At 35.3% G+C, this 26,872-nt stretch overlaps 1 protein-coding gene across 4 annotated transcripts in view; it reads left to right on the top strand.

The window, feature by feature from the left end:
* NGLY1 (N-glycanase 1) overlaps positions 1-26,872 on the top strand; it is a 56,680-nt gene that overhangs the window by 13,107 nt on the left and 16,701 nt on the right. For 3 of the 4 annotated variants that reach the window (XM_064588763.1, XM_064588767.1, XM_064588762.1), the window contains exons 3-6: positions 2,937-3,182; positions 13,169-13,334; positions 23,206-23,428; positions 25,819-25,940. In XM_064588763.1, coding sequence (XP_064444833.1) covers positions 2,937-3,182; positions 13,169-13,334; positions 23,206-23,428; positions 25,819-25,940 — 757 coding nt within the window. The remainder of the gene's footprint in view (positions 1-2,936; positions 3,183-13,168; positions 13,335-23,205; positions 23,429-25,818; positions 25,941-26,872) is intronic. The other variant, XM_064588765.1, reaches the window with a different exon arrangement.

Below are 26,872 nucleotides of genomic sequence, written 5' to 3'. Positions count from 1 at the left end.
ATGTTGTCATCTGCTTGTTAGTTACCGACATCTGAACATAAAGAACTTAAAAGGATAAGAGGAAAAATTGAGAACATTGCTGATTTTGTTCAAGGAAATACAGACTTTTGAGTTAAAAGACAGAAAAATTTAGTAAATGACAACTGGAAACTACTGATTTCTCAGTTTTGAAGTGTCACATATTCTGTGGAGTCATATTTGTCTTTTCATTCAACAAATATTTGAGTGCCGGGTATGATGACAACCATCCCAGTTTGCCTGGGGCTGTCCTGGGTTTAGTACTCAAAATCCCACATTCTAGAAAACCCGTCTCAGACAGACCCAAAGGTTGGGCACACCAGTGCCAGGTAACAAGCTAGATTGAGACTTGCAGTAGTATTTGACACAAATGGAGCGACAATTTCAGAAAAGATGAACATGCTTTGATCAGACTAATTTGTACTTCAAATTTCTGATTGTCTTCAGATGTCATACCTCAGGACCCATCTGCAATAAATTTTTTTTTTTAAGATTTTATTTATTTATTTGACAGAGCGAGAGAAAGCACAAACGGGGAGCGGCAGGCAGAGGGAGAGGGAGAAACAGGCGCCCCGAGGAGCAGGGATCCCGATGTGGGGCTGGATCCCAGGACCCTGGGATCATGACCTAAGCCAAAGGCAGTCACTTAACCAACTGAACCACCCAGGCACCCCTGCAATAAATGTTTTATCAGTGTGGCTAAGTTGCAGAAGGAACCAATGGCATTGCAATTGAACTCTACCATTAGAAAGAAACTCAGTAGGCTTTAAGATGAAGTAGGAATCTCAGACCCATCCCCAAAATGTTCGGGTATATATTAAAATCCTGGGTACTTTTGGGCCTACTTGCCTCTGAGGCTACATTCTTTGTGAAAATTTTGAGAGGGAGGTTGAGAAAGACTGGGATCCGCATGGATATGCGACTCCTCCGGCTTCATGAGTGGAGTGGTTCTCATCAGGTACCATAGGAGGAGGGCAGTTTTGGTTGTTTTGGTGACTAAAAGATATTACCAGCATTTAGTGGGCAGGAGCCAGGTTTGCTTAACATCTGACAGTGAGAATTGTCTTAGCAAAAATGTGTTGAGAAATACGGATTTTGTTAAATACTGGAATTCTCATTAATTTCTTAAAGTGTTACTGGATCTAGTGCATTAAGCCTGTCATTTTGTCCTTTTGTGAAAATACAGTGCTGTTGATGAAACTTTTTGGTATAGACACTTTGGCCATAATCCTACATTCTTTTAGGACTGGTCCTGAAAAGTTAGAAGGGAGGGGAGCAAGGCACAAGCAGCATCTCTGTCTTATCAGGGCCTTCTCTGTGGTATGGACTGAACATAGATCCAGATAGCTGTTATGCTGGATTTCCACCTTGGCCCATGGTGTCTTCTACCTCTCTCAGTGCTGCTCAACTAACGGTATGAGATGGGAAGCATCCGTATTTGGTTTTAACCTAGATACCTGGTTTCTAAAGAGAAACCTCATCAGAGATGTGAGGTGGTTCCTTTCTAATGTTGGAAAATCATTGTGATCCAATGCTAATCATATATGTCATCACAGCTGTAGAAATATTCTCTTTTTGCTCAACACTTCCAACTATTAGTACAAGCTTATGGTTTTTGGTCTCTGTTCAGTTTAAGATGTAGTCAGTTATAGCTTAACAATTAAGGTTTACTCCAACAATTATTCTGTAGCATCAGGCAGATTATTTTACTTTTCTGAGCTTTCATATTTTCATATAAAGAATAGTGATAAACCTAATACCTACATTTCAGGGTGATTGTGAGGATTACTTGAGATAACATACATAAAATGTTTAGCATAGCACCTAGAACACATGAACACAATAAATGATAGTTTTGTTTTTACAGCTATTATGGGTAATGAATATATAGAGCTTAATGGCCTCTTCTAGCTTTTTAAAAGGGATTCATATGGAATTAATTTTCATGTCATTAGTGAGAAATGTGTTGGTCAGTTGATTCTGATAGGTCTGCCATCACCAGGGAAATAGGTCATTCTCAGTTGTGAAGCTTAACTTAAATTAAGCTTAAAATCTGCAAGTCTGTCTACTACACGTTAACAGTCATTTTATCTCATATGCAGTTGGTGGAATTAATTATTTTAACACTGTTGCTTCTCAGTGTCTTGAAACTTGATTGAAGATATTTTCATTTAACTTTTGTTTTGTAATTTGCTGACTGTTTTACAATGTGAGCTTTGTTGTAATGTTTGTTGTATCTTAAAGCACTCTGATTATATGATGGGTGTTTATTAAATGAATCACCACTTGAAGAACGGGATTTTTGTTTGATTGTTTTGTTTGGACCACCTTTGTAGTACTGTTAGCAATCCATAGTTTTGAATTGACCATCAGGCTGTACTTCTTGTTTTCTTGGAAAAATTAGTGGACCCTATATCCAAACTTCTAATCATGTAGCTATTCTTTAAGGTCTTGGGTTTAGGAGATTCAAAGGTTGTTATATATATAACTTCTTGACCCCGGATCATTTTATATGGCTGCATCTCTAGTAATTACTATTATTTCATAAGGAATTTCACAGAGAATAGTAGTATCATATACTATTGCAGAGAAGATAGGAATGTGCATTTTTATAATTCTTATGAGACTTTGTGACTTATTATTTCTAAAAGAAAAGATTTTTCTAACGGCCTTTGAACCAATCAGATAAGCTAAGCATTATATGCAAAGGAGGAGACCCAATTTTCTTAACTTCCTGGTTCATATATAGGCACTTTTTACCTTTGACTATTTAAAAAAAGGTACCATAATGGTAGGAAAACAGAATGATTGTTAAAATATGATGTATTCTGTGGTATTGATTTCATTTTATAGATATATATGAATGACTGTCAGTATAAAGCAGAGGTTAAAATTTTTCCCAATTTTATAAATTCCAGGGAGAAACACATCTTATCTTTCCTAAAAAAGCTTCAGTGGAGCAGCTGCAAAAAATTCGAGACCTGATTGCCATAGAGAGAAGTAGCAGATTGGATGGATCAAATAAGAGTTACAAAGTAGAATTATCTCAGCAACCTGCATCCAGTACCCAGCTTCCTATAACACAGTCTTCAAATCCTAGTGGGTTAATCCAGCATGCAGGGAACAGTGAAGGACAGTCATCAAATCGACCATCTGCTCCAATGGTAATGTTAGAATTAAACCTTTCTTAACTATTCAAAGTATTGAAACAGCAAAAGCTTTAAATTCCTGAATTTATGCCCTCGGTATTCTTGGTTCTTAGAATTGTAATACATCCAGATTTCCTTAGGTCTTTAAAAAATTGTCAAATTTTAACAAAGGGAAAATGGTTGTCTTTTTTTATACTTTTAAATCTTAACTTTTGGTTTATTGCTTCTTAGGCATTTCATCATTTTGTCATTCATAAATGTACCCATTGCCTTGGTACATAAATCAGTAACAAGTTAGCCTATGTCTTTAACCTAAAACAAAGTAACAGACTTGCTGGACAATGGCAGTCATATTAGATTTCCTTTACTGGAAACTGATAACTTCTGATCTAAATTTTACCTGCTGCCATTCATTATGAAGATTATTAATTCCAGTAACCTAACCATTATCAACCCCTCAGTTTGGTAAAAGAAATCCGCTTCTTTAAGGTAAATAACAATGCATTAATTTATTGAGAGGGGTGCTACCAGATTAGTGAAGTTTAGTTAGTGGCATACACAGATGCATACTTCTGAAGAACTGCATTCAAACTTTTGATCTCTTACAGGCATCCTTGGTACACTTAACTGATCTCATTTAATAGGAAACTATCCTGTTTACAAAAATTCCTTTTGATAGAGGTCCTTAAGTTTTCCTCTGAATTTTCACTCAAAAATTTTGTGATTTTTTTTTTTCTATAGTAATTTTGTCAGTAGCCAGCTTCAACTTGTATCCTCTTATTTTAATTTTAGTAAAACATCTTGTCACTGTCCTCCATAAAGCGGAACTTATGTATAGAGTCAGTTATTAAATCTACCCTTAATTTTCTCCAGTTGAGTAATTGCAGAGTCTTTAACCTCACTTCCCTGGTGGTCATTTCTTTGTTTATGCTGAGAAGATCCTAAGCTTGTCTTTAAAAACTAAAGAATAAAGGTGGTAAAGGCTATCAGGGGAAGAGACAGTTAACTGTCCTTTTATATAATTCTTGTTGAATGGTTTCCAAACTTTTTTTTGTGGAGGATTAACTCTTCTAAAACATATTTCTTTGTGCTTCAATTTACTTACAGTCTTTAAAATATTTTCTCCTCTCATTAGCTTCACAGCTAATTTTTACTTCTAATAATAATAAATACAAATAGTGTTTACAAATGCTTTCGAGAAACTGTTACTGAATATGTCAGATCAATTAGTAATGATACTAAGTGGCTGTGGGTATTCCATGAGATAACATACATGAAAACATTGTAAACTATAAAGGTCTTTATAAACTATAAAGGTTTGCCCTTGGTGATAATAATTCTTTCTGTAAAGTATCTGAGCTGCTCCATTCAGTACAAAGTTATCACAGAATAATGGAAAAATGTGACTACTTAATTCTAATGTGACATAATAGTAACCCTACTAGTCAGTCCGTTCCTTAGAAGAGTGGTTTTTGGTTACACATCTTAACAGTAATAAAATGTTGAGTACATAACCCAGCATCTATTTCCTTATAAATTATATACTTCTAGTATGTTATGTACCTTATACAACAATTTTGTTAAAAAAGGCGAAATAAAAAGTAAATCTAAGATGCGCCCCAGTGGATTCTTTTGTGCCCCTCTCGTGAGCATGTGTGTTCCATCTCGTCTTCAGTTTTGCAGTTAAGGTTGATACAGAAGCACATTTAACTTCTTCATTTTGAGCGCCATTTCTTATGTTTTCTAATTATAGTGTTGGAATATATCTTTTAAGATTCCCTACTTTATCTTTTGTTGAATCTCAGTGTTACAGTTTAAAATGCACAGTACTAACCAGCTTTACAGAAAAGAGTGTAATACATGAAAACATTTTATTTTACAAAATAGCTATTTCCTGGACTAAGTAGTATTTCGTTAGTGTTCTGACTCAGAAGATAAATTCACATTTTCTGACTCTTCTGTAACCTTTTTTTTTTTTTGATTCTTAACTTTGCAATTCAGATATAATTTGAGGCCTTTAAAACTCTGTAATCACCAGAAAGCCTCTGGATACTAAACTAAAAACAAAATGTCATTTTATTGACAAAACAAATGTAGAGTTTAGAAGAAAATAAACTTTCCTATACACATATGCTTTTAATAGGCAGTCTATTACCAATTCTTATTTCTCTAGTCCTTGGGACACTATCTTTTTCTGAGTTCCTTAAGGGAATTGGGAGAAATTAGAATGAATCTTGTTTTTTATCACCAAATCTTGGTTATCCATGGATCACTGGAATGCATAGTTTAAAAAAGTATTTTGTTATTTAAGCATTCATCACCACTATTTGTTATACTACAGAATTTGACAGTTATGTTCCCCTGCCTTGCCTGTTTTGAGTGGGGGTACTTAATTGATAATTAAAATAGACCAAAGTCAAGCAGCAAGAGAAAGAATTAAAAAGCATTGAATGTGTATAAACTAGATAAATCCTGAGCACTCATGTGCTCATCACTATTATAATATTTATTTGGTTAAAACTGCAAAGTAAAATTTTGAAATATAAATTAAAGTGATAGTCAATGATGTTGAAGTTTGCCAATAAGCTTTTCCTTTAAGATATAAAGTACTGGAATATAGTGGTACTCAGTAAAAGGTAATGATGTTAGAAACTTATTTTGCTGCTTTTTCTGGATATTTTATGTAAGTGGAATTACACAATATGTAGCTTTTTGCTTTTGGCTTCTTCTACTTTGTATGTTTTTGAAGTTTATTCATATTGTAGGATGTATCAGTAATTTATTCCTTTTTATTGCTGGATAGTATTCCATGATGGACATTTGGGTTGTTTCCCATCTTTGCCAATTATGAATAATGCTGCTGTGAACATTCACATACAAGGTTTTGTGTGGGCGTGTTTTCATTTGGGTAGATTCCTAGGAGTGGAACCACTAGGCTGTATGGTAAGTTTATGTTTAATGTTTTAAGAAATTGCCAAGCTGTTTTCCAAAGTTGTGGCACCATTTTACATTCTCACCAGCAGTGTGTGAATGTTACAATTTCTCAATATCCTCACTGACACTTACTATGTTTTTTTTATTGTGGCAATTTTAGTGGATGTTAGGTAGTATCTCATTGTGGCTTTAATTTGCATTTCCCTAATGACTCACTTGACTTTTAAATTTGTTGGTTATACATGCTGAGTGTTTAGTGTTCCTAAAGGACATAATTTCCCAATAACCCTTTATATATTTTTATACCCTTTGCCTTTGAAAAGGAGTTTCGAAACAGCAGAGATAGTTTTTCAAAGACATAGAACATTAGAATGTTAAAAGCATTATTTTTCCAATTTTGCAACTTTATCTAGGTTGAAAATATGTGATTCTGAAGTATGATTTGCTTAAAATAAGCCTTCAGTTATTACACAACTAGTTTAGCTGCATACTTTTATTTGGCACATGCCTACTTTTAAAATGTGTATAGAATTGTTAAGGACTTTCATCAGCTCTAATCACTCTAGAAATTCTTGCCCGTTGTGTATGTGGGTATGCATTTATTTATTTAAAAGAATTATCATTTGAAATTATTCTGTTGAAATTATAAATATAATATTGTATTGTTAGACAATGATAAAATGAGTTGGTTTATTTTATTTTTTTATGAGTTGGTTTATTTTTAAACTTAATCTCATAAGAAACCTTTTAGTCTGGATCTTTATATGATCTCTTTAGAGAAGAAGTCTTCTATTTGGACATAAGATTTAAATGTCCAATTTCTTGTTGTGAACCTACCATTCTTAAAGGTAAAATATACTGCATACCAGATCACTTAAATTACAACACGTCTGTATACTGGAATTCTTAGCATCCATTAAAAATGATGCTGTGGTCTATTTTGGCATTAAGAGAGTTATTATATGGGGAAAAAATGGTAAACTGGGAATTCCAAAATTAAACAACATATGTTGTGTATATGTATATTATATTTCAATTTTCATATTAAAAATGCACATACATAAACATATTCATTTTAAAAGGTCTGGAAAGCTATACACAGACATCTTAGCTATAATTTTATCTTAGGGTAAAATTACAGGTGATTCCTTATTATTTATACCACTCAGTATTTCCTGAGAATTTCTTACAACAACATTTACTTTTATAAATAGAAAAAAGGGGAGGGGTTGTAAGAAATAAGATGATTGAAGTCACACGCTGATTAAAACTAAGGTTAAAAAATTATTAAACAGAACTTTTATGCTTAAAAACAGGTTCTAAATTTAAAAGTCACAAAAGCAAAAGGCTACATAAAGGTAGAAGGAAGACTGGTGGGCTTGAGGACCCCTGGTCCTTTACTAAAGAAGTAATCCAGCTTCCACGGGTTATATCACATGATTTGACAAAATATACATATTATATATTTTTTTCTTATGAAGAGTCTTGAATATATTTCACATTAGAAACCAAAATAATTGAAATCTAAGTATGATCAGTGGAGCAAACCATCTTTTTGACCTAAAACCAGACAGATTGCACATTTTGAACTTCTCTTTGTACTCCCAAGTAACTTCGCCTCCCTCAGGCAGTTAACTGCTGCCTTGTGTACCTGGTTGCCCAGCTGCTGTAGTTGCCATGCAATCGGCAGACTTTGCTTTTATCTCTTAGTGTGTATGGAGTTGTGCCAAAGAATATGTAAAGAAATAAGGCAAGAAAATAAACTCTATTGTTCAGGATTGTTTGAGTGCCATAAAAACCACAACGAATGAGGTAATTTCCAGATTGGAAGTATCAGATTGAAACTAAAAGTTCTCTAGATGAGTTCTTACCTCTCTCAGTAAATGAAAACCTGCGTTTAATTAAAGAACAATAACAAAAATATAGCTCTGCCTTTTTGTAAGAATTCTTTAAAAATGGAGACCTGTTTTGTGTGTTTCTGTATCAGTTCTGGTAAAGGAGCATATTCCTCCCTGTTGGGAATACCCTGGATTTCTCATCACTAGATCTTCAGTAAGTTTCTTCAGTCATCTGTTGCACTCATCCCTTCTGGAAGTGGGGCAACCATGTCTGCTCCGAACAAAAGCCAGCTCCTCCTTTGTCCCTGCATCCCTTCTTCTCTGCTCACTGTGGAATCTCACAGGGACTGTGTGCAGTCTTGAACCTCCTCTTTTCTTGGGGATTCTTCTCATTGGCATTGAAGCCTTGGTTTATAAAGGCCAGTTTTTATCTAAGGTTAGGCTGTTGGCATCAGGATGAGCTGGACATTCAGGTTCCTAGATGTAACCCCAGACTGGCTAAATCAGAAAGGGATGGGGAGGAATTGCGGAATCTGTATTTTTCACAAGCAGATCAATGTTTAGGAACCTTTCCTGTAAACTCTCCTATCTGAGAAACAAGCCAGCATACAAATATCCCTGGATCCTACATGTCCTCTAGTTCTCATTTCTTTACAGCAAGTTTCCGGAAGAGCTCCCTGTACTCATCACTATATCTTTACTTCTCACATACTTGTCTAGCAAGCTTCCATTCTTTAATCATGTACCGTATCAGTAAAATGTTTGAGCATAGCCTTTCAATATATATTTTTGTTTATAAATTATATACATGTACCATTATGCCATTATACTGTATCGGGAAACAATGTCAACAAAAGCTATTGAGTAAATATTTTTAATTTTTAAAAATGTATTAATATATCATTGATGTAAGGGGCGCCTGGGTGCCTCAGTTGGTTAAAAGTCTGCCTTTGGCTCAGGTCATGATCCCAGAGTCCTGGGATCAAGCCCCACATTGGGCTCCCTGCTCAGCAGGGAGTCTGCTTCTCCCTCTGCCTCTCCTCCCCGCTGGTGTTCTCTTAAATAAATAAATAAATTTTTAAAATAAAGATAATCACAGTATTATAGTCAAAAGACCTTCAGAACATAATTTAGGATGATGAGATGTCTTTTTTTTTTTTTAAGATTTTATTTTTAAGTAATCACACCCAACTCAGGGCTTGAACTCACAACCCCAGGATCAAGCGCTGCACGCTCCGCCAACTGAGCCAGCCAAGTGCCCCCAGTCTTTATAATCTTTTACAGCTAGGTTGAGGGTTCATTAGTGAAAACTATATAACATAATCTATAAATTCACTTAGCCAGGCACATATGAATCGCAAAACCTTGTAATATGGTAAGAGTAGAAGTAGGAGTGAACATGCCTGTTGTTAACTCCCTCTGTACTTTGGTCCTTTCTCTCCTCAGGCTAGCTTGCTAGCCACAGATCACCCAAATACTAAATGTTATTATAACTTAATTGCTTTATTTTTTTGGCAAAAAAAAACCAAACAAATAGGAGTTCTAATATTTTCTGTACACTTTCCAGTAGACCATTTTGTGCAGCTACTTTGGTACTCTTAGGCCACTTGGGGACATGGTTACACAACTAAGTTTTTTACAACTTGTTTTCCTTATTAACACTATTAGAAATCTTCCTAAGATCATCAAAAATCTCCATGCTGCTAAATTTAATATACTTATTTTCAGTTCATTTTTACTTGACCGTTGATCATCTTTAGCTCAGTCAATCATTTCCTGGTTTTTCTTCTACCATAAGTGGTTCAACCATTGACCCAGTTAGTTGCTCACTCAAAATCCACAGATCATTACTAATGTATTTTTCTACTTTTCTAACTGCCCCGACTCCACAGTTCAGTCACTGAGACTTGTTGATCCTATTTCCTAAGTTCTTTTTACACTTTACTTCTACTAAAGCCACCAGCTCTTTCAGAGTTCTGCAGTCGGCCTCCATTGGATCATCTGTAGCCTCCTTTCTCTAGCTACAGCTAGAGTGATATTCTGAAAATGTAAATCTGATGGTTTTACTCCCTTGCTTAAGTGTCTTTAATAGCTTCCCATTACAATGGAAAGAGACCAGAAGGATCTAGCCACTTACCAATTCAGCTTCATCCTCAGCTTTCTCTCTCCGCCATTTCCCCTTCGTTCTCCATGCTCTCAACACCCTGATTTTCTCTCTGATCCTACGTAATTTCCTAAGCCTGTTCCCATAAACACACTCCCCAGCTACCTGTATGCTGTTCCTTCCTATAGGATTAGCCTTTTCCCTTTCCTATTAGCTTCGTATCCTTAGTACTTTGCCACAAATATAAAAAATATTTCTTCAGGGAATTCTAGGTTCAGAATCCCTGTTGTACAGTGTCACTATCCTCTATATTTGCTTACTCTTCTTACACCTATGAATAAATTATCTAACTTACCATTATATCCAGTAACTAGCAAATAATAAAGGCTCATTATATATTTGAGTAAATGAACATTGTTGTACCAGTATTAGTTTCTGTATCCATAGACTACTTTGTGAGGATAATATCCTTGACTATTTTGGTCTCCATTATTTTTCCAGTATGTAACACACACACACACACACACACACATTTATACACAAATATTTGTTGACTTAATAATGGTGGTTTTGTCATGATTTAATGCCTTTCCCTCCCTTAGACAGTGAAGTGATCATGTCTTATGCACCCATCCCCAGTGCTTTAAAAAATCCTGGATAAGGTCAGGGAGGATTTGATAATGGTTTTTATTTTTTAAATTAATCTGTGTCTACCTTTTAATATACACATTTAATCCATTCATATTTACCATAATTGCTAATATGTTTGAATTTATTTCTGACATCTTATTTTGTGTTGCCTGTGTCCTTTTGTTTTTTCCCTTTTTTGAGAACAGTTTTCTTCCATTATTTTCACTTTAAAAGTTAGAAAGTTAAATATCTTCTTTTTTAGTCTTCTATTACTACCCTTAAATTTTTAATGCAAATATTTACTTTTATATTTTTTTACTAACATAACAAGACAGGAACCTCAGAAAGTTTTTACTCTTTTTTCTTTTCCCTTCCCTGCTACCTTCTTTATGAGAAAATTTGAGATTTTGCTTTTCAATTATTTTTAATAATCAGAACTTAGGTTTTACTAGTTTATTTTTTTAACTCCTGCTGCTTTTATCTCAGTTTCTACTCCTGGGTGATCTGTTTATTTACTTTGATTATATTATATTTTGAGGGGACAATAACTTCTCTAAGAATTCTTTAAGATAAGATTTAGGAGTGATACACTTTTATACTGCTACGTATCAGAAAACGGACTTATTCTGCCCTCCTGTGTGATTAATTTGGCTGGGTAGGAATCCTCTGTTCCCAGTCATTTTCCCTCAGAATTTCAAAGATTTTGCTTCATTGTTTCTAATGAGATGTCTGATTCATAAAAGGCTTTTGGAATTTTGTTTTTCTACTTAACCTGTTACGAAATGTCACTATTCTATGCCCTGTTTTATCCCCCCATTCATACTGGCTCTTTCTTCAACTCTCAGAAATTGGTTTCCATTATTTCTTTGAGAAGTTTATCTTTTCTTCTGTTTTCTACTCTACTTTCTGGACTTCCTGTCAGCTGGATTTGGAAACGTTTGGACTTATCTTGAGTGTCTGTTTAGTTTTTTGTGTGCCACGTTCTCAGAAAATGTCTTGGCTCAGTCTTCTAATTGATCACTCTTTAGCTATGTTTATTCTACAGTTTGACACCATGTGTACTTTCTTTTTTTTTTTTTTTTTAAAGATTTTATTTATTTATTCATGAGAGACAGAGAGACAGAGAGGCAGAGTGAGAAGCAGGCTCCCAAGGAGCAGGGAGCCCGATGCGGGACTCGATCCCAGGACCCCGGGATCATGACCCGAGCCGAAGGCAGACGCTTAACCATCTGAGCCATCCAGGCGCCCCATGTGTACTTTCTTATTTCAGTGTTTAAATTGTTAATTTCCAAGATCCATGGTTGTCTTTCTCTGAATACAGTATACTGTCGAATCTCTGAAGATAGACTTGCTGCTATGGCTGCAGGGTTAGTTCTTCTGATGTTGATTCTAATGCATCTTTGCAACAGTATGGGTTGTTACAGATTCAGTGAGTCTGAGAGCTCCTGCTAGCCTATCTGTGAATGCAGCATCTGCTTCTAGCAACTGTGGGGAGGGGTAGAACATGCTACAAGATGGTCTGTACCAGAAGCAACTGTTCTGAGCTTGGATGTTTCTCTTTCCTTTTGGGAAGCAGCTCCCTCACTTCTCAGAAGCATGGTTCTTTGTTGAGAAGGAATGATGGGGTGGGGGCAGGGGGAAGATGTCTAGCTATTCCTCCTGCAGAGCCCAGCCAGTGTCACTAATGTTTGTTCCAAGGCCCTTTTCTATCTGGATCCTGTGGCTCCTCTGCTCTTGGGATCATTTTGAAAACTTTAGTTTGTATAACCACTCTTTTTGGGGGGCATATTGCTATAGTTTTTTCCTTTAATCCATTTGTATCTGTTTTTCCTCTTTCAGGAATTTCTCAAAAGTCCTGATCCCTGAAGAGTACTCCTCCTTTGCTAATGCCATATGGAGTTTTGTTTTGTTTTATTTTTTGTTTTAATTATGTTACTTGCAGGGATTTGAACTGGAAAGGCTGTCAGATGCATTGCTCAGAGCACTATTTTTTTTTTTTTTTTTTTAGATTTATTTATTTTAGAGAGCGCTCAGGTGCACATGAGCCGGGGGAGGGGCCGAGGGTGAGGGAGAGATCATGCAGACTCCCTGCTGAGCATAGAACCCAACTCAGGGCTTGATCCCAGGACTTCACAGTCATTACTGGAGCCAAAAAATGACCTGAGCCAAAATGAAGAGTCAGCCACTTAACCATCTGGGCCACCCAGGCGCCCCTCAGAGCAGTATCTTGATCCAAACTTGTAATCAAGAATCTAGCATATCTCTGTTTAAATATATCCTCAATAATATATTCAGAGAAAAGAATAGATATATCTTCGACTGTGACACAGATATGGGTATCTCCTAAAACATATTGTATAGCCTTTGAGTATTATTATATTTCAGTGAATCCATACATTCCTCTTTATCTATGAAATCATAGAACCACCGTTTTCAGTTATGTGTTATTTTTGTAGCAACTGGAGAAAAGCTAACCAATTTTTTTTTTCTATTAGGTTACTACTGACTCAGTCATTCTAAAAGTTCTCCGGTCCAACATTCAGCATGTGCTGGTCTATGAGAACCTTGCTCTCCAGGAGAAAGCACTGGCTTGTATTCCAGTCCAAGAACTAAAAAGGAGATCTCAAGAAAAGTTATCTAGAGCTAGAAAATTGGATAAAGGTAGTGGCTTTATATAACCATTCATTGCTAAATATACATCATTGCTAAATATACATCATTGCTAAAGAGAAACACTGAAATGCTGCCTTTTGCTGTATACATCATAAAATTCTAATCTATTTCTGTGTTGATTTTTAAGAAGTACAGCAGTAGTAAAACTTTACTGCATGTACCTCATAGACCTATCTATTAACACATCTTTTTTTTTTTTTTTTTTAAACCTCAGTATGTGTTTGCAGTTTAATCATTGGTATACGAGTTTTTTTAGGTATAATAGAACTTAAGTCTATGGAACATATGATAGTATTATTAGTGAATTTTAATGTGAATTAGAAACCACATTCAAGATTAATCCATATGATTAGACCATTGATTCATTTTGTCTATAATAAAGATAGTATTTACTGGTATATGGTTCTTCCTTATCCACTGCTGTCCACTGCCTGGGAATAAATTCAGCTCTGCCACTTTACTGTGCATTACTGAGCAAGTAATTTGATCTCTATGCCTCAGTTTCTTCATTTGAAAATAGGATGATTTTTAAAAATAGGTGAAATAGTACATGTAAATGGCTCAGAACAATACCTACCACATTCATCAACCAATAATTATTTGTGTGTTATCATTAATGGTCTTAGGATTTTAATTGTTAAATTTTTCCAATGGTAGCATTTTTACTTTGAGTTTTTATGTAATTAGCTTTTATCTAAGTCATTTCTTAATATTATATTTTCTAGGGGACTATGTAATTTTTCTGGTGGTTACCTTAGTTTGCAATAAATGTTTTAACTGAGTCCACCTTCAAAAACACTATTCTGCTTCATGTATGGTGCAGATACCTTTTAACAGAATCATCCCAATTCTTCCCTCCCATCCTCATAACATTGCTGTCATATGCTGTAATCACCCAGTACATTGCTATTGTTATTATTTAAAGAAGTTACTTTTTACGCCAAGAATAAGAAAACAAAAGATTCTCTTTTACTTTCACATATTCCTTTTCTGATGCTTCCTTTCTGTAGATCCAAGTTTCTGATCTATATCATTTTCCCTCTTCCTAAAGAACTTCTTTTAATATTTCTTTCAGGGCGGATCTGCTAGAGATGAATTCCCTCAGTTTTTCATTGCCTGAGAAACCCTTAATTTTTTCTTCACTTTTGAAGGATAATTTCACTGGGATATAGAATTCTAGGTTGGTGAGGTTTTTCTTTCAACAACACTTTAAATATTTTACCCTCCTGTCTTCTTGCCTGCATTGTTTATGACAAGAAGTCTGCTATAATTCCCATCCTTATTCCTGTTTAGGTAAGGTTTTCCCCATATCCCCTCAACTTACTCCCCATCCCCAGCTTTATTCAAGATTATCTCTGTCTTGGGGCGCCTGGGTGGCTCAGTTGGTTAAGCGACTGCCTTCGGCTCAGGTCATGATCCTGGAGTCCCGGGATTGAGTCCCGCATCGGGCTCCCTGCTCAGCAGGGAGTCTGCTTTGCCCTCTGACCCTCCCCCCTCTCTTGTGCTCTCTCTCTCCTCTCATCCTCTCTCTCAAATAAATAAATAAAATCTTTAAAAAAAAAAAAGATTATCTCTGTCTTTGGTTTTCTACAGTTTGAATATGACATGCCTAGGTATAGTTGCTTGGTTGGTGTTTTCTGAACTTCCTAGATCTGTGGTTTGGAATCTCATTAATTTTGGAAAATTCTTGGCCATTATTGCTTCAGATATTTCTTTTGTTTCTTCCTCTCTTTTCCTTCTGTATTCCAAAATGAATGTATCCTATTTTACTTTTATCTGTCTCTGCCTCAATTTCCCACAGTTCTTAGATGTTCTGGTCCATTTTGAGATTCTCCTGCAGTTCTGTGCCTTTTTTTTTTTTTTTTCTCTCTTTGATTTTCAGTTTGGGAAGTTTCTGTTAACCTATCTTCAAGTTCACGGACTCAGGCCTTGGCTGTCTCCCATCTCCTGATGAGCCCATGAAGGGCATTCTGTTACAGTGTTTTTGATTTCTAGCATTTCCTCTAGATTTTTTTAAAGCTTCTAAACAAACAAAAAAAATCTATTTACGTTATCCATCTGTCTTACATGTTGTTTACTTTTTTCATGAGAGCACCTAATATATTAATCAGAGTTACTTTAAATTCTTTGTTAATTCCAAAATCTGGGTGGTTCTGATACTTTATCACTTCAGACTGATTTTTCTTGCCTTTTAACACATCTTGTATTTGTTTGTTGGAAGTTAGACATGATGCATCATTGGGTAGTAGGAGCTGAGGTCAATAGGCCCTTTATGTTAGGTCTTATGTCCATTTAACCAGGAGTTGGGCTATGTTTAATGTTAGCTGTAGGTGTCGGAAGCTTCAGACTTCCTCTGGTATTCTTCTTGTCTCCCCTGTTGTCTTTGGGCTTTTTTAAAAACTCCTTAGATACAGTCTGCATCTTTTAGTAGACTCCATTGTTGTTACACCAGAGCCTTGTTGGAGTAGTGATAAGGCACAGGGGAGTAGAAGCCCCCTGTAATCTGATGATTAAGTCTCAGTGCTTTAGTAGGCCTGTATCCTCAGGCCTCTGACCTTCCCAAGCCTTTCTTAACTTTTTCCCTCCATAGATGAGATAGGAAGACTAGAAGTGGCTATAGTCAGGGAAGTTCCCTTTCCCCACTTCAGAAAAGGCTCTGGTAAAATCTTTTTCCCTGAAGAGTAGGCCTTTATTGTAAAGAACGTTCTGGGCATACTTTGCAATTCTTAATCTTCTCCTCCTTCTCAGAGCTTTAAGGAGATCTTTTTTGGTTCTTCACCAAGAAAACCTAGTGGGATTCTTGGAGGGAAAACCCGCAAAAGTGTTAGGAACCCCTCCTAAGATTGTTTTTCTTACTCAAGCTAGTCCATGTTCAGCCTCCAGCAATTTGTCGAAATTATCATTTTAAGTGTTTTTACCAATTTATGACTCCAGTGGCTTCTGTTCCATATAGCAGATGGCTGGTTGCGATTCTGTGTATTTGGCTAAGATTCTCTGTATTTGTCTTGTCTCTCCAGATTTCAGGGTGACAGTTTGCCCTGTGAATTCTAAGGAGCTCAAGAAAAGTCAATGATTTTGGTTTGTTCAGTTTTTTGTTTTCGTAACGATGGGAATGACAACTCTAAGCTCTTTACATGTCAGAGCTAAAACCGGAAGTCTCTCTGAGGGATTAATTATGTAACTCTTTTCCTTTTTTTGATCATTTAATCATTTCTTATATATGTTGTTTAGGTATTTTGCTGCCCATTGTATTTTGGTAGTTTTGTTTTTATTATAATATTATACTATGTCATATTTTTGTATTTGAAGACTATTCTGGGGCTTAGACTTAATTCAACAACATTGCGGTGAGACCTTGAGACAGTTCTTCATCTTCTTGGATTAACAGTTTTTTTACTATTTATGAAATAAGAATGCTTATTAACATGTGATCACAAAGGCCCTGTCCACATTAAAGTACTGTGTTCCTTCAGATGATCCCTGACATAAATGCCTGTTTAACAGATACTTACCGAAGCATGTTTTATGTGTTAGTCATTCAGCTGAGCCCCACAGAGGAGACACAATTAGCAGTGTCCCTGTTGACGTTTGCCTGGCATTTTTTTTTCCCCTCTAATTATAAAGGTAATACATGGCTTTTTTTTTTTTTTTTTTTTTTTGGTAGAAAATTTGGAAAATAGGGGTAAGATACACCATCTATAACTTCATATCATAGTATGACTTACGAGATTTGTCTATATATTCTTTCACACTTAAAATTTAAAAGCACTAGAATAGAGTTTTAATTTAAGTAGGAAAGAAATAACATATCAGGTTGGTAGAATGGTATTATGAAAATCAGTAAAAGACTGAGCTTTTTTTTTTTTTTAAAGGTTATAAAGGATGAGTTGGAATAGTAATCTAAGATGCCAAAGGACTTATTAAGGCAGGGATCAGGGACATTGTTCCAAATGTAGTTAACAGGATGTGTGGAGGCAGAAAAGTTAGATTCTATGTGGGGAACAATGAATAATAAAATCTGGCTGTGTGTAGCGTAAGGAGTGGGTAAAACAGTAGTGAGAGATCAAGTAGGCTGAGATCGTATTTTCGTTGACACTGAATTTCAGGCAGAGAAATGTGTACTGAGTTTATCTTATATTTTTAATCTTTCCAAAAAGAACTAGAGATAAAATGGAACAAAGAATACTTTTAACAAAGTTTTGAAATAGAAAATAAGGACCAAAGAAATTAGAAGGATGTACATGTCTTAGTGTAAGGCTAACATTACAATGTTAGTATGATTGAACATAGAGCAAAAATGTTGTATGATCTATTCATTAGCAAGGAGGAAATAAAGCGATTGCTCAGGAAAGTCAAGTATTCTTGGTTACTTAATTCAGCAGCATTAACCATTGAAGCTTTAAGCAAGTGAGTGACATCAGAGGTGTGCTTAAGGAAGATTGATCTAGCAATACCTTGTAAGATGAACAAGAATAAGAGAGTGCAAGGAGAGAACAGTTGAAAAACAGTAGTAATAGAGAGGAATTAGGGTGAACAGGGTATTGTGACAGCAGGGGAGAAAATGGATGTGAGTTATTGGGATGATAGAATACATGTTGTTTGCAGTTGGTAAGTACATTTGATGTGACAAGGCATTGTGTATGCTTAAGGAAAATATCAAGGAGGACTTTCCAGTTTTGAATTCAGGCAACTAGAAGATTAGAGGAGTCAATAGGAACAGGCTTTGAAGGGAAATGGTTTAAAGTAACCGCTGGCCATTATCTGGACCAGGTGAAAATGTAGGTCTGGAATTCTGTTAAGAAGTACACTTTAGGGTGATAGGTAAAACTGTGCAAGTAAATGAGATTTCCCAGAATGAAAAGGCAAGGGGGAAAGGGAGGATTGCAAAGGTTCTAGAAGATAGGACAGTACTAGTACTAAATACATGTAGGTATTTATATTTAAATTAAGTTTTAAAAAATTAAAAATCCAGTTCTTTAGTTACAGTCAACACATTTTAAGTACTTATTAACCACAAGTGACTAGTGGCAACCCTGTTGGACATTGTGGATATGAATTATCTCCATTATTGCTGAAAGTTCTATTAGATGGCACTGTTCCACAAAAACAGTAGGATACTGAAAGAGTTACAGTCATAAGTAGAGGAGATTCAAATATATAGTGAAATAAGTGGTATTATAGACATAATGAATGGATCATTGAGGGTTAGACTGGGCTGTGAGTAATGGGATTTGTGACCCCAATGGCTTAGGATTTATTTTCTCATGTAAGAAATTATTGAGTTAGGGAGTCTGATGCTAGTGGTAAGTTCTGAAACATTATCAGAGGCCTAGGTCCCTTCTGTCTTTTGGCTCTGGCATACATGGTTTCCATTCTGCAGGTTACATCTCATAGTCTAAGATGACTGCTAAAGCTCCAGCCACTATATCTGCAGACCAGGCATCAGGAAGACGAAAGGGAGAAAAAGCAAAATGGAACCGCTGAGCCTGTTCTCTTGAAGGCTCCTGGGACTCTCACCCAAACTTAATCTGTAGTCTGTTAGCTAATGCATTGCCATCCCAAATAAATTAGAATTCTGTAAATCAAGTACTGGCTTTTGGATATTGGGTGGCAGCTAGCACCCTCTGCCCCAGTGACTATCTGGCTCTGAGATGATGACAAAGCCTCATTTGTCCAGGTTGGTGATTTTCTCTCATTCATGATTGTGGTTTTTTTGTTTTGTTTTGTTTTCTTCATTTTCTCCCCAAGTTAAATCTTACTCTGGGTTTCTAAACTAGGAAAAGTGTTCTGGTTTGAAGCAGAAGTGAGGACCTGGGAACCCTACCCACTGAGATACCTTTAGAGGTAGTTGAGGCTCAGAGAAGCATGATTCCATAGCTCTGGCTTGGAAGACTGAAGATTTGTCATGATTGAGTGTTCCAGATATAGGCGAAACACCTTTCGTGAAGAGGAAAGAACCCTGTCATTTTGGGAAAGTGAAACAAAATATATGTTGGCCCACTAAATTGAATATGAAGACATGGGAGGAAGAATATTGAGTACTAAAGTGTGTCGAAGGATGAGGCTACCTGTACTGATGTTTTTACTGATTTTCTTCTCATTCCCTCTTTTGCACACTAATGTCTGTGATTTTCATAGAATGGAGTTAAGACCTACACTTGTTAATTTTATCTTTGTTACTGGAAAGTTATGAGAAATCTATTGTATGGTATTTTTGAAGATGCTAAATGTATTAATCTGAAGTCTTGATTATAATTTTAAAATGTACTCTCCACACTCTAATATATTCTCCATATTCTCACAGAAATTTAATATATTCTCCATATTCTCACAGAAATTTAGTAGCTAAAAAAAACAAAAAACAAATAAAAAAGAATTCAGCATCTAAGTCCAGCCTCTCTTTAAGCCCCATATCTCTGAGCTTTCTGAGCTCTTATCCTCTATGGACAGGATTCCATTTGCATTTCCCTGAGCCATAATTCAGGACATTGCTTGATCAAGGAGCACTGACCCTCAGGTGGGCCTCACTCTCCGTGCAATAGTCCTACTTCTAACTGGGAGTCTGCCGCTCTATACCTGGAGTACATATAACACAGAAGCACAAGGGTGCTGTCTTCCTTTCCCTTCTTTTCCCAATTTGATAATGACTATTTGGTCAACAGTATTAATTCTAATTAATATTATGAGGCTTCTTTGTTTAGTCCTTCTATCATTCATTCAGATATATACTGAGCGCCTATTGTGTGACAAACACAGCTCAAGGTCCCTACTGTCATGGGGTGAGACAGACTACAAAACCCCAAATACTCAAATAGAACGGGTAGATAAGTGCTGGGAAGACAAACAGGTCAGGATAACAGTACAGAGAGTGCCTAGGAAGGATGCTTTTTGATACAGGGTTGTCAGAAAAGGCTTCTCTGGAAAGCAGTGACTTCCATTCCAGGTAGAGGGCACCAGCAACTGCAAAGGCTCCCCGAGGTGAGAGTGAGCTTGGCGCATTGAAAGGATGACAGGGAGAACCTGATGCCTGTAGCAGAATGAACAAGACAGAGGTCAGAAAAGTAAAGGGGGTACATTAGTTTCCTCTGTCTGCTGTAACAAATTATCACAAACTGGGTGATATAACAGAAATTTATTTAAATTTATTTAAAATAACGGAAATTTATTCACTCCCAGTTCTGGAAACCAGAAGGCCATAATCAGTGTCACTGGGGCCACGGTATCTCTCTCTGTTCCGCTATCACATCGCCTTCTCTGTGTGTGTGTAAAATTTCCCTCTGCTTCCCTCTTAGAAGGATAGTATGCATTTAGGGTCCACTCAGATAATCCAGTATAATCCCCCCATCTCCAGGTCCTTAACTTCATCATATCTTCAAAGACCTTTTTTTTTCTTTTTTTGCTGTATTTGGTAACAGTTCTAGACTCCAGCGGTTAGAATGTGGCTATCTTTTGGTGGACTGTTGTTCAGCCTACCAGAGGAGACCAGCTGTGATAACAAAGAATAAGAGTAGAGACTTTGAATTGTATCCTGAGTGAGATGGAAACCTCATTGGAGGGTTTTGAGTGATATAATCTACCTTGCATTTTTAAAAAGATTACTCTGCTGTAGGCACTTGATAGAGAAGAACGGTGGCAGTGCTGTATTACTAAAGTTCATTTTTAATCAAATACAAACTTTCATATTATATGAGAAAAGCTAAATTCTCCCTGTCAGTCAACTGGTCCTACACCTCTTCCATAGGTAACAGCTGTTATCATGTGAGACATTCCTTTTCATATCTTCTCCTGTGTATTTATACCCATAAATAGTTATCTGAAAAAATAGTTTAAGTTGTATGGGTTTACATAAAATTTATCATCCCATATATCTTCAGTTTCTTGGTGTTTTTCATTTACTAACTTGTCTTAGAAATCTTTTTAACCCTCCATAGTGTTCTATAGTATGCATATACTAATATTTATACAGTTTCCTATTGATAGACATTGAGATTATTTACCATTTTTCTCTATTCTAAATGCTCCTGCAGTGAGAATTCTTGTAAAGCATGCCTTATGGTGTATATGCACAAGTGTTTCTCTGAGATAAATATAAAAATGTCAAGGGTGTGTGACTTTGACACTGTAAAGGATCCTGTCAAGCAGATTGCCTTTCAGTTCACATCAGAAGTGTCCGAGAGTATTTATTTCCACTTAATGAAATTATTGGACTTCTTTTCTAGACTTTGAATTTTTCTAATGGATTTGCTAATATTTTTATCGATTTACAGAAGTTCTTTATATATTCTGGATACTTTTCTTTATTAGACATGTTACATTTTTTTTTCTCCCAGTGTTCTTTGTTTAATTTAGTGTATATTTTGAAATTCATAAGCTATAACTTCAAATATAAGAAAGTTTATTTTTTCCCATTATTGATTTCACAGTCTGCATCTTGTTTAAGAAGGCCCTTCCCTATCACAAAGTCATAAACGTATTCTTTTGTAACTTCTATTACCTTTATAGTATTCCTTCTCTCAATACAGAATTTTTATATTGTCCCCAAATCACTTATTGAACAGTCCATCTCCTTAGAACTATTTTGAAAGGCTAACTTTACTAGATACTATGTATCACTTAGAAATCTGTTTTTCAGGAGTCATTCTTTTGTTTCAGTGATCTACTTTGTATGTTCTTCACCAGTATCACAATATTTTGATTATTAGAATTTTGTGATGTGTTTTGACATGTACTAAATGAATTTATCATATTGTTCTTAGTCAAATCTTATGAAAAAATATTTTATAAATTTTTAATTAAATTTTTTAAATTAAATACTTTTAAAATTATTTTATAATTGTAATTGGGTTTACATTAAATTACAGATTAATTTGTAGAGAATTAACAACTTTGGAATATTGTTCTCCCAACCAGGAACATAATATGTTTCTGGCCTTTATATTCTCTAGTTTTTTCCTAATATAGTTTTTTTCATTTTGCACTATATCAAACAGAAACAGAGTATGAGTATAGAAATAGAGTATAATGTATCAAACACCTATGACCAGCGTTAAACTTTACTAGAGCTTCACATTATGCCATATATTTCCTTCATATTATGATCACTTCTTAATAATAAAACAAGAAAGAGATGAGAACTCCCTGTATGTGTCTCCCAGATTCTTTTCTCCTCTCCTTCTCTTCTTCCCAGAGGTACCACAGTCTTGAATATTGTCAAGAGACATCTTTTTATTTGATAAATAGATACAATTTTATATAATATTATAGGCCATACTTACTTTCCAGGGTTGTTATATACTGTGTAGACATTGTTGTGTTTTTAGGTGATTTATGGTGAGTATTCACAGATGGATTATACTGTATAGTTGAAACACTGATAGAAAAGCTGGTAGGTTGATTTTTTAAGGTGTCTGGAATTCTGTGATTTCTGCTTGTGATTTTGTGATTGTTTCTTGTTTATTTGTATATATACCTGATAACAAGTTGAATGTAGTCCTTTTTAAATGTTTTTAAAAATTAAGCTGATTTCTTAACCTCCCTGTGTTTCAAGAGCAAATACACATTGACCATAGTTCCCTGAGAGGTGGTTGTGTTCAGCTAACTTGTTAGTACATAATGTTGGTTAGAGGTTACAGAGTGGTAAATGTCCTCCTGCTATAAATGTACAATGTATTATGTCATCGTATTTCAGCCTGGTTCACAATATGCCGACAGTTCTTTTCTTGCATCATATTTGTGAAAACCTTTTAGATCCTCTCATATTTTCACATATTTCGGCTCCATATTCGAGAATAAAATACATGTGCGTATTTTTAGTTTTTGTCAGCTTTAGATCTTACTTGACTCTGTTTTAACTTCTCAGGTACTAATGTAAGTGATGAGGATTTTCTTCTGCTGGAGCTTTTACACTGGTTTAAGGAAGAATTTTTTCAATGGGTAAATGACATTTTGTGCAGCAAATGTGGTGGCCAGACTAAGTCTAGAGGTGAATCACTGTTCCCCAATGATGATGAGATGAAGTGGGATGCAAACAGAGTAGAAGATCATTACTGTGATGCATGCCAGTTCAGCAATCGATTCCCAAGGTGGGTGTCCACTGCACAGTAAAGTTAGAGTGATCTCTTAATGGAATGGTTAGAAAAGAATTTTTATTAAATGAACTCTTCAATTATTAGAAATATATTCCTCTAGGACAGAGGTCGGCAAGCCATGGCTGGCAGGCTAAATCCAGTCCACATCCTATTTTTATAAGTCAAGTTTTACTGGAACGCATTTATGCTGATTTGTGTGCTTATGATCTGTAACTCTTTTTACATTCCAGTGGAAGGGTTGAATGAATACTAGCAGCAAAGGCTATATGGCCTGCAAAGTCTAAAATAATTACTGCCTTTTTATAGGAAAAGTTTGTTTATTCTTGCTCTGGAATATAAATTGAGTATAGTCTTAGCACATTTAATGATGTAAATCTGGTATTGTTCATTTAATTATATAACTTTTAACTTTCTGATAACTTTAATAATGATTGATAGCACATAAAAACAGCACTAGCAACATTAATAATAATACTGATAAATTGTGACAGTAAAGACAATGCTGTACTTAAAATAATCATCAGATGGTAATATGGAAGGTAGAAGTATAGTACCATCATATTATTTTCTTTTTAACAACAGAATTTTGTTTTAATCAGGTGCCTCCCCTGCCCAACCTAACATATTCTCATTATCTAAATTTTAAACTAAAGAAGTTTGTACTTCTCAGTTAACTTTTTTCAGTTACTGTCAATTCACAAGCCTCTTATCAATTTTTTTTAATTGACAATACTTATAAACGTTGGCTGTATCATTGGTCAAGAAAAGATACCAAGTATTTGAAATACCTAATTTTTGGAGCTTAGGGACTCAGTTTTGTCCTAACTAGGAACCAGCCCTCTGATATACAAGATAGAATATACAGAATCCAATATCTAGGAATTATATAAAATTAGTTCAAGTTATTTCTTCAGTCGGCATACATTTGCACAGGTACTTTGCAAATATTGGAAGGTAAAAAATATATATAATTAAATCTCTTTCCTCATAAACTTGCCTAGGCAGTTAGATAGAAACTGATAATGCAGTGTGGAGGGGCACAGGCTAACAAAGATATTTACTGTTTTCCTTTCTACTTGTTTGCTTGTTTAACTGTTAGCTGGTCTATGTAGAATTGGGATGATGAACACTGTCAATTCTAGGCTAACATCATTCAACTTGGCACAAGTAGTATATAGAAGAGGCATAGGATGCTCTAATTCTGCCATTATTACTTCTTCATGTAAATTTACATCTTTTTTCAGTTACTTAACTACTTAATTTTAAATTCATTTAATTTAGCTAGTTTAAGCAACAGCATCTGCTTAAGACAAACTTGTCATTGTCGAGCCAGTTTATTCATCTAATGGTTTCTTTCCACAAGCTCATGGCCAACATCTCTGCTCAGCTAGGGCACATTTCTTGCTTAGCTTTATCAGCCAAGATCCTTCTCAACACAGTATGCAAAATTTGGTATTCTCCAATTTTATGATAATTTTATAATTGGAGTACCTTTTTAAAACATTGTTACAAACATCTTTCAAAAAACAACTTCCAAATTAGCAAGCACCTTTAAGTCACTAAGAAGGAAAACAACTCAATCAGAAAGATCATTAGAGGGATGCCTGGGTGGCTCAGTCGCTTAAGTGTTGGCTCAGGTCATGATCCCAGGGTCCTGGGATCGAGTTCTGAGTTGGGCTCCTTTCTTAGCAGGGAGCCTGCTTCTCCCTCTGCCTGCCACTCCCCCTGCTTGTGCGCTCGCTCGCTCTTTCTCTCTCACTATCTCGTTTTCACTCTTTCTGACAAATAAAATCTTAAAAAATCATTAGACAGAAAAGTAGTATTTTAAGTAGAATTGAGTTCACTAAGTTTTAAAATCTTTATTGAGTAGTTTGTTAAAGTTGTTTACCTTTTAAATGCATGAGCTAATTATACCACTTGTTAGAATAATACTAATGCTTTAAGCAGATTTCCTAGAGAATCTCTGCCTGTCCAGATCTAATCTGCCCTTCAAAGCCAGTTTAAATACAAGCTCTCCTCCCAACCACTCTCCCATAACATTCACATCTGACCTATTGTATGGTTTTGTCACATTCTGCCATGTAATAGTTATTTGTGTTAATTTCTTCTTCCTCTAAGGCCTGTAAACTCCTTGAAGGCTGTACCACTGTTTAATCATTTTTCACTAAAGCTTCTATTAACAGAATGCCTCATGTAGTCTAGGTTCTTTAATCACTATCTAAGAATGTGAAATGAAGCTAATATTATATGTCAACTATATTTTTATTAAAAATAATTTTCAAAAATGTGAAATGAAGAAATATTTACTGTTTAGGACAGAGGTAATATAAATTGTGTAAAATTCTTGATTTTGTTAAAGCTTTTTTATGGTTATTTTAAAACAGATATAATAACCCTGAGAAACTTTTGGAAACAAGATGTGGACGGTGTGGCGAGTGGGCCAATTGTTTTACACTGTGCTGCCGAGCCTTAGGGTTTGAAGCTCGCTATGTTTGGGATTACACAGGTACAAAACGTAGTGTAAGCAGAGTAGTAGGGCTGTGCAGACTTCAGGATTGGGTTTATTGTCTGGGCTCATCATTTTCTGTTATTTTCTGGCCTTGTCATTCTGAACTTCCATTTACCTTCTTTTAAAATAACAATAATATCAGCCTCATAAGATTTTTGTGGGGATCTCAAGATTTTTGTAGTACACTTACCATTTTGCCAGGTACTTTAAACATGACACTACAAGCACTTTTATAAACAATTTACCATGACACTTGTAATAATGCTTTTTCCATATGAATAATAACATGTAATATGCTCTAGAAATCTTCATTTTTGTAGGGATTAGTATAAAAGATGTAGTGATCTTAAACCTCAGTATACAAAAAAAAAATGTAATAAAAACCATGTAAATTTATATTGTCCTTATTTAGAAATGACTCTTCTCATCTTCATTTTAAAAAGTTGTTTCCCTTGTTCTCAGAATTTTACTTGTGTTTCTGTTGTTTTTTAGGATAAAATGAAATCTTCACTTAACAATTCCTGTTCTCTTACAATCAAATATAGAACATCAATAACCAGAGATCCTTTGTTAGACCTCCTACTGGTTCTGGGTATTAAAGGGCAAAAGAGACTGCAGTTTCAAAAGTGGCATTAGCTCCTTCATGTCAGCAAAGACTGAGACTGACGTTTTTGATGCTGTTGTTCAGTATGTTCGCCTTTTTAGAGTTACAGCTCACATTATTTTTAATTAAGCTTAAAACTGACTGCATTAAAGGACATATTCCAAAAACATTTTCAAGGATTTCAAAGAGACAGAAAAATTAAAACAAGTATTCTAGAGTCTCGTGTGCCCCAAAATGCTCAGACCTATTAACTAAAATTTAAGACCTTTACAAATTCTGACATGATCCTTAAGAGTTTGCGTATAGTTGTTGGAAATCATTCTGG

The sequence above is a fragment of the Mirounga angustirostris genome, unplaced genomic scaffold, assembly GCF_029215605.1.
Source record: "Mirounga angustirostris isolate CCGP_5_RB_7025 unplaced genomic scaffold, mMirAng1.0.hap1 SCAF_1, whole genome shotgun sequence".
NCBI lineage: Eukaryota > Metazoa > Chordata > Mammalia > Carnivora > Phocidae > Mirounga > Mirounga angustirostris.
This window is presented reverse-complemented; position numbering and strand designations above follow the sequence as displayed.